Below are 8,946 nucleotides of genomic sequence, written 5' to 3'. Positions count from 1 at the left end.
AAAAAAAGGATGTTGGGGACTTCCCTGGTGGCGCAGTGGTTAAGAATCTGCCTGCCAATGCAGGGCACATGGGTTCAAGCCCTGGTCCAGGAATATCCCACATGCCACGGAGCAACTAAGCCTGTGTGCCACTACTGAGCCTGCGTTCTGGAGCCTGCGAGCCACAACTACTGAAGCCCACGTGCCTGGAGCCTGTGCTCCGCAACAAGAGAAGCCACTGCAATAAGAAGCATGCGCACCACAACAAAGAGCAGCCCCCACTCGTTGCAACTAGAGAAAGCCCACGCACAGCAACAAAGACCCAACGCAGCCAAAAATAAATAAAATTAATTGAAAAAAAAAAGGATGTTGATCACTAATTATAAGAGAAGTACAAATTAAGACTACAATGAAGTATACCTCACACCAGTCAAAATGGCCATCATCAAAACGTCTACAAATAATAAATGCTGGAGAAAGTGCGGAGAAAAAGAACCCTCCTACACTGTGTGTGGGAATGTAAATTGGTGCAGCCACTATGGAAAACAGTATGGAAGTTCCTTAAAAAACTAAAGATGGAATTACCATATGACCCAGCAATCCCACTCCTGGGCATATGCCCAGACAAAACTATAACTGGAAAAGATACATGCACCCCTATGTTCACAGCAGCACTATTTACAATAGCCAAGACATGGAAGGAACCCAAGTGCCCATCGAGAGATGAATGGATAAAGAAGATGTGGTACATATATACAATGGAATACTACTCAGCCATAAAGAAGAATGGATATGATATCACTTATATGTGGAATCTAAAATATGATACTGGGCTTCCCTGGCGGTGCAGTGGTTGAGAGTCCTCCTGCCCATGCAGGGGACACGGGTTCGTGCCCCAGTCCAGGAGATCCCACATGCCATAGAGCAGCTGGGCCCGTGAGCCGTGGCCACTGAGCCTGCGTGTCCGGAGCCTGTGCTCTGCAACAGGAGAGGCCCGTGTACCACAAGCATGCCACAAAAAAAAAAAAAAGAACAATAAAATATGATACAAATGAATTCATTTATAAGACAGAAACAGACTCATAGACACAGAAAACAAACTTACGGTTACCAAAGGGGAAAGGGTGGAGGGATGGATAAATTAGGAGTTTGGGATTAGCAGACACAAACTACTATACATAAAATAAACAACAATGTTCTACTGTATACTGCAGGGAACTATATATTAAATATCCTATAATAAACTATAATGGAAAAGAACATGAAAAAAATACATATATGGATGGATGAATTTTCTCCAACTTTCAACACGTACGAAGATGACAGTGCTGGATAGTTTTTCATTTGCGAATCACGTAAATGCCCTAGCTACTCAAACATTTAAATTCTGAAAAATGAGTAAAATGGAAAATAAAATATAACCTAAAGATACAGTGAAAACTCCTTTGTCCACTCTGGCCTCCTTAGGCCCCCTGAGTTCTCCCTCTAGGGAGCAACTGGTCACTAGGTCCTTGTACAAACTTCCAGATTTCTAGGCATATTATAGATAGACAGATAATTTCCCTTCCGTTTTTAGACAAATGGAGCCTTTCTGATCATTCTGTTATGGTCTATACCTTTTCTGTTTTAATAAAGTTATTACAGACCTGGAGATAGTTCTCATCCTTTTGTTTTTTGGTATTTTTTGCAATAGACTGGATATTTATTTAACGGATTCTAAGAAATGGATAAAGATTTCTTACTTTGGCCACTATAAAACACGCTGAAAAGAATAACCATGTATGTGCTCAATTTGCATGTTGGCAAACGTCTCTGTGGGAGAAATCCCTGCAAGGAGAACTGCTGGGTCAAAGCATACATGAATTTCAAAGTTCATAGCTGCAGCAAATCCCATCTATACGTGAACAAGGTACTAGGACACCCATGAAACTTAACACTGACCACCACTGAAGAAGAGACTGGGAAGAACGGAGTGAAAGGGAAGGGACATGGGATTTTTGCTTTAGACTCTGTCGTATTTAGAGGTTTTATAGTCACAACATAAACTGAACCTGGGTTACGTAGCTTTCTGAGTGCCTAGTGCTGAGCCCAAGGCCTGAACCCTCCCAGCAGCCTGGAGCAGGAGACATCAGTACAGCTGCATCTCACCAAAGAGAAGCCTGATACCCTGAGAGGTTCAGGAGCCCCCGAGGTAGCAGGTAACGCCCTGGGGTGAAGGCAGGCCGGGCTGCAGGCCACCAGGAGGCCACAGTTGGGGACAGACTCAGCCTGGGTTTGAATCCCACCCCTCACTCTTCTGAGTGACTTGGGTCATGCTTCTTGACCTCTCTGGGCCTCTGTTTTCCTGTCTATAAAATGGGGATGATAGCAGGCCCTCTCCCAGGGTTACTGTAAGGCTGGAAAACTTTAGAGAAAATGCACAAGCGTGGTGGTAGCTTCAATGACCCGATTAAATGGGAGTGTGAGCCCCGTGTGTCTGTACCTTCTCATTTCCCAAGAGAGGCTGAGGATCCTGACTGTGATGTTTAAAAGGTGGTGAGACTCACTCTCTTTTTTCTTTTTTGTGGTACGTGGGCCTCTCACTTTTGTGGCCTCTCCCGTTGCGGAGCACAGGCTCTGGACGCGCAGGCTCAACGGCCATGGCTCACGGGCCCAGCCGCTCCGCGGCATGTGGGATCTTCCCGGACCGGGGCACGAACCCGTGTCCCCTTCATCGGCAGGAGGACTCTCAACCACTGTGCCACCAGGGAAGCCCTCACTCTCATTTCTGATTTTATACAGACTGTGTTCAGCCCAAATCTGGCTGCGGCTGCCCCGTCTTGGGGGAAGGGGGACCCGGAGGGGTAGGCACTCACATTGTTGATCATGAGGTGCATGATGGTCTTTGGCATGAGGTCACGGATGGACTTGTTGATGATGGCCACATAGGAGTCCACCAGGTTGCGAATGGTCTCCACCTGCCGCTCCAGCTGCGGGTCCATGGAGAAGGTGTTCTCCTGGGCTCCGTCCTCATTTTCTGCCTGCAAGTGGGGAGGGGAGGCCATGAGGGGTGACTGCAGCCTGAGTCCAGCGTGGGAAGCCCCCCTCCTCTGGGGATCTCTTGCCCTACTCCACCCGCAGCTGACCCTCTGGGGCTGGCCCCTCATGGCTGCGTTGGCACCACGTGGCCCTGCCTGCCCCTGGGCTGAGCTGCCCGGACCTGGGGGTGACCACAGTCCAAGATGGGCTAGTGCCTCTCACCTGGGGATTGGAACATGTTAATTTGGGGGCCATGTTCACTCTGCCTCAAGGACAGGAAAAAAGGAGAGAGAACAAAGCAGACAGGATCCTGGTCCATGTGTGTCCCTGTCCTTGACTTTAGTTGGAGAACCTTCTGGGCGCCGATGACAGAACCCTCTCCAGCCCTTTCTGCTTTGTCTGCTCAAGAGGGTATGGGCTACATGCCCTCAGAGAGTGCTGGCAAACACAGCCTGAAATGACCCATCCCGTGAGATGCTGGCCGCCCTTCTCCCAGGTGGGGTCAGCTCAGACCAAGGTGTGCCGGCCGGGCAGGGCGCTCCTCACCTGGTCCTTCTCAGGGTAGACCCCGGCTCGGAGGAATGAGGCCTTCCAGCTGTCCACGTCCTCCTGGGAGTCACAGGCCAGCTCAATCTGCCGCAGGTCCTTGTAGACGTTCCTGTGGTGAGAGGGAGGGAGGGAAAGGCGCATGCTTGACCCTGCCCGTGGGCCCGGTGGGTGCAGTGAGCTGGAGCTCAGGCTCTGGGGTTGGCCTGACTGACCAGGATTCACCCCTGACCGGGGGCACTCACGACCAGAGGCCCCAGGATGGCAGCAGACCCTGCACCCCATTGGGCTGATGGAGGTACCGTGAATTCGTGCCTGTAACACCCAAAACCGTGCCGAGAGCAGGGCGTGTGCTCAGCAAGAGTCTGCATCTAGCGGCATCTGCAGTGATTTGTTTGTGGGCTCAGCTACTCCTCTCCTTCCCCTGGCAACTGCCCATCCCCTCCTTTATGCTCTCCTGGGGGAGCCAAAGGCTGCCAACGACACCTCCAGAAGTGGGCAGTGACCCACGACACCCTCCGCCAGTTGGGGAGCTCCCATCAAGGTGTTTCTAGAGAAGCTACAGCGGCATCATCCAAAAGAACGTTCCGGCTTAACACAGTAGCCACGAGCCACAGGTGGCTTCTTTCTGAGCATCAGGAATGGGGCCAGTGTGGCCGAGAAAGTGAATGTAAAATTTTATTTTATTTCCATCAATTTACATTTAAATAGTCACATGTGGAAATCCAAAAAAGAGGAGATATATGTATACGTATAGCTGATTCACTCTGCTGTACAGCAGAAACTAATACAACACTGTAAAACAACTAAAGTCCAATAAAAATTAATAAAAATAAATAAACAGTCACATGTGGCCAGTGGCTGCTGCCTTGGACAGTAAAGGTCCAGCATGTGCCCCGATTCCTGGGAGGGAGGTGGAACTGGCCAGGGCAGGACTGAAACTCCCAGCAAAGGCTTGTGAACTGCTGGGCAAATGTGGGTCTGTGAGCGGAAGGTGCAGAGCCAAAAGGCTGGGGGAAAAACGGACAGACACTAACCAGTGTTTATGGGCAGTGTTCTCCACATATAGGCCAGGATCCATGCTACACGCATGCCATCCTGTCCCACAAGGCAGGTGTGACTGAGACGGCCAAGCTGTCCCAAAGTCTTCGAGTGAGATCTGGGTCTGAGGTTAGGCATGGATGGCCTCAAACAGTGCTCAGGCCAACCAGCAGTCAGTGAGTGGCTGCCCTGAGACTTCTGGAAGGAGCTGAGAGCAGGGAAAGGGAGCATGTCTTTGTTGCTCCTCCTCCTTCCTGCTGCCTGGAACATCATCATGATGGCTGGAGTTTGAGCAGCCATCTTGGACAAAAGAGGAGGAGAGCTGAGAAATAAGGAGGAGGGCCTGGGCCTGGATGCCTGTGGGGTTGTCCAACCTGCCCCGGATGGTAAAGTCTGGAGTTGATTTATATAAAAAACCCCAACTTCTATCTTGTTTCTGCTACTATCATTCTGGGTTTCCCGAACTCACCACTAAATTATACATTAGGTAATATCTTCACCCCCGCCCCCCCGCCACCGCCCGCTGCACAGGGGATCACAGGGCCAGGGAGGTGGGATGGCTGTCTGGCATTACACAGCCAGGAAGAGCTTCCCAGCAGGCCTGTCCCATCGCAGAACCCAGGTTCTCCCACACACCCTAGGGCTTCTTAGGCAGGGGAGGTGGGGCGTAGGGAGAGATGAGCCTAAAAGGGTTATAAAGGTTTTTGGAGCCAGCTGATGGCCAAAGTGGGTCTCAAGAGTTTTAGGCCAGCCCAGAACAAAGCAGGATAGAATGATTCTTGCACAAAACAGGTGGCTCAGCTGGATTTGGTGCGTCTGGATGGGCAGTGGGGAAGGTGGTCCTGGGGCCAGGAGGGAGGATGTCAGTGCCTACTGGCCAGTCATGAAGAACCACCAGGCCCTGGCTGACAGCTGACCCCTGACTTGGGGGTTCCCTGGATGAGGGTGTGAGTCTGGGCAGGGGCCCTCCTGGGTCCATGCTCAGCCCTTCCTCCTGCTCTCAGACCTCCTGCCAACTGGGTCTCTTCCTGAGCTGAGAGAAGTTATCTTTGCTTTTGCTAAAGTCTCCCACCAACGCCCCTTGGCATGGGTTTACTGAGAGCCTCCTGGGCCCTTCTCTTCTCTGTTATACTGGCCCAGGGAATCTCATCCTATTTAGACTTGAAACACCTCCACGCAACGACAACTCCCCAAATTCACGTTCCTGCCCAGAATGCACTCCTGAACACCAGTCTCTCATACTTACCCAGCTGGTGTCCCACGTGGTGTCTCACAGGCCCCTCTCCCTCAGCATCACCCCAACCCAGCCTCCGACTGGCCCCGAGCCTACTCTGCCTCTGCCTTCCCCATGTCAGCCAATGGCAGCTCAGTCCCTGAGCAACACCTTTCTTGCTCTCATAGCCACACCCACCAGGAGTTCAGTCACTCTACTGGAATCCACCCCTTCCTCCTCTATGTCCTCAGCCCCACTTGGGTCCAGCCCCACCATCTCCCACCTGGGCCAGTGCAACTGTCTCCTCCCTGGTCTCCCATGCTCGCCTCCTCAGCCTGTTCCCCTCGTGGCCACCAGGGGGCGCCGGTGAGCACCAGAGCCAGGTCCCATCCCTCCTCTGCTCAGAACCCTCCACGGCTCTTGCATCGTTTCATCCTCATCTCTCCCCAGAGGGGCCTCCCCACCCCGCTGACCACCCCACAGAAGCACTTTTCTGTTTCTTGACTGACACCCTTTCTGGAATGTGAGACCCCAGGGTAGGGACTGTTCACAGCAAGTGCTCGGTGGACAATGATGAATGACTGAACGAGGGCCATCGGTCTCCCTGGCACCTCGGGGGGTCGGGGGCACTCACCTCTGCTCCGTGTTGAAGATGGCAAAGACGTGCTTGTTGGACATGAAGCCCTTCTCCACGTCGCGGATTTTGAGGTTGTCCAGAGGCAGCATGTACTTCTTCTCTTTCTCCTGAGGGTGAAAGGGGAAGGGTCACCCTGGGCTGTTTAACTGAGGCCCTGAGGCTGCCCTGGGCTGGACTCTACTGGAAGGACCACCGCCAACACCTGACGCCTCCTCTGCTGCTTTTCCTCGGGTGAACTAGTCTGGCACCGCCCTCCCCCTCGCTTACCTGCCCCAGCCACGCTAGCCTCTGTGACTCTCTGAACATCCCAAGCGGGCTCCTACCCCAGGGCCTTTGCACCTAGCATGCCCCTCCCCCACCCCTGCCAACACCGGCCTGGTGCCCTCCTTGCCTCTTTTGTACAGAGGGGCCCTCCAGGAGAGGCCTGACCTGACCCCACCCCAAACTCTCCCCCTACTTTTCGCCTTGGCGCTTCCCCTCACATAACACAACACACCACGTATCTTTTTTTTTTTTTTTTTTTGGCTGCGCTGCGCTGCTTACGGGGTCTTAGTTCCCTGACCAGGGATCAAACCCACACCCTCGGCAGTGAGAGCGCGGAGTCCCAACCACTGGACCAGGGAAGTCTCCCCCGCCACCCCGCATATCTTGTTTATTGACCTAGGGTCACCTAGACCGACTCATTGGGTCCTCGGGGGGTGGAGACTCCTGTCTGGTTTACTGCTGACACACAGTGGATGCTCAAAACTGGCCAACTCTGACTCTACCCAGATTCCAACCACTGAGTGAATGAAACCATTAACACGAGCTCGCTAGTGAGTTACCAATATAATCCCATTTTCGAGACAGACAGAGGCATAAAGGGGCAGGCAGTGGGGGCGGGGGAGGGAGCTGGAAAGTGAGGCCCCCGTGAGCTGATGCCTGAGTCCCAAAGCCAGGGTGGCCCTGCTCAGGAAATGCCAATCGAGCGCTGGGCATGGCAGTCCTGCCGGCTGCTGGGGAAAGCAGCTCAGAGAGGACGCGTCTCTCGTTCAAGGGCACGGGCCTGGTGAGTCTCAGCGCTGGGAGTCACACTCCACAGCCCACCTCCTGTTAGCTAAGCACCTACGATACGCCTAGGCCCGTGCAGATGCATTGCTATTAATCTTTACTGGGGGCGGGGGGAGGAGGTGGTAGCACACTAACTGGGTTTTCCACATCAGGAAACCAAAGCACAGCATCAGGGTACCCCCCAGCCCCTCCCCAACTCCCACTCGACCCACAGCAGCTCTCAAGGACTGATGGGAAATGCTGCTTATTCAGCAGCTCATGGAGCCCTCTCACACATCCCTGCCAGGGAAGCACTGCACTCAGAGAGGGAAGCGGGCCGCCCAGGGCCACGCAGCAGGTGGAGTGGGCCACAGTGGGACCTCAGAAGCCAGGTTCTCCCCACTGCCCTCCTGGTCTTTGACCTCCTGGGCATCTTCGGAGAAGAGAGACCTGCCCCCCTCACACAGCAGCTCACTTCTTTTCACTCGTCCTACCCCTGACCTCCGGAAGGCCTCAGAACAAAGCCCAATGTGGCAGTTCCTCCCCAAATCAAGAGCAGCCACAGTGGTGGCGGGGAAGGGGCCCGGGGCCCCCCCCCCCCAGAGGGTGGAGGGCCACTTGGAGTTTCAGGACTACTCAACGGGAGGCAGGAGCGAGTGGCAGGCTCGGTGTGTGGGCTCAGTCCTGACTGAGGCGTTAGGAGCTCAGCTGGGCCCGGCCCCCAGCCATGTGCCCTTGGGCAAGTCACTGCCCCTCTCTGCCTCAGTTTCTCAGCTGTCAAAGATGGGTAGGAGTCTCGTCCTGCTGGTGCAAGGTGAGGACGGACACTGTGAAAGTCCCGAGCACATGCCCACCCCAGAGCTGGTGCTTGTGAGGCGCCAGGGGTTTTCTTTTGTCTGTCTGTCACTCTTATGCTCCAGGGTCAGTCAGTCCACCGAGTTCTGGGGCAAGGAGAGGAGCCAAGGAGGTGGGAACCCCATTCATGCTGGGAGCCGGGGCAGGGGAGGGGGGTACAGGCAGGCCAGGGAATGCAGAGCCTGGGGCCCTCCAACCTCTCATGGAAGAATTTGGGGTGGGGGCTTTAGAAAGGGCCAGGGCAGGAGTTCCCAGCCCGGAAGTTTGTGAAGAGCCTGTGCTGCCCCCACCCTATCATGTCATGAGGCAGGAAGCTTCCAGTTAGCCGGCTAAGGCCAAGTAACTGAGTCACAGTCCTTTCGGGCCCCGAGTGAGACACCACATCTGGAAGTGTTTATAGCGTGATTCCGCCCAGAGCACAGAGGCTGCCTTCCTGATGCTGCCCGCACGCACACATACACACTCTCTCTCTCTCTCTCTCACTCACACACACACACACACACACACACGACACAAACACACACCACACAGACACGGAGGCGTGCGTGTACCCCGCCCCCACCCCCAAAGAGACCTTCTCCTGCACACAGAGGCCATGGACCCAAACCCTCCCTCCCGCCCCCCCGCC

General features: G+C 54.1%; 1 protein-coding gene across 7 annotated transcripts in view; it reads right to left on the bottom strand.

Annotated features, from left to right (window-relative positions):
* Positions 1-8,946, bottom strand: part of DNM2 (dynamin 2) — a 102,492-nt gene that overhangs the window by 5,001 nt on the left and 88,545 nt on the right. For all 7 annotated transcript variants that reach the window (XM_007460681.1, XM_007460685.1, XM_007460686.1 and 4 more), the window contains 3 exons: positions 6,432-6,541; positions 3,544-3,655; positions 2,835-2,999 (listed from right to left, as the gene is read on the bottom strand). In XM_007460681.1, coding sequence (XP_007460743.1) covers positions 2,835-2,999; positions 3,544-3,655; positions 6,432-6,541 — 387 coding nt within the window. The remainder of the gene's footprint in view (positions 1-2,834; positions 3,000-3,543; positions 3,656-6,431; positions 6,542-8,946) is intronic.

Source organism: Lipotes vexillifer, unplaced genomic scaffold (genome assembly GCF_000442215.2).
Source record: "Lipotes vexillifer unplaced genomic scaffold, Lipotes_vexillifer_v1.1 scaffold1011, whole genome shotgun sequence".
NCBI lineage: Eukaryota > Metazoa > Chordata > Mammalia > Artiodactyla > Lipotidae > Lipotes > Lipotes vexillifer.
The sequence above is the reverse complement of the archived record's forward strand: the minus strand, read 5'-3'. Positions and strand labels throughout refer to the sequence as shown.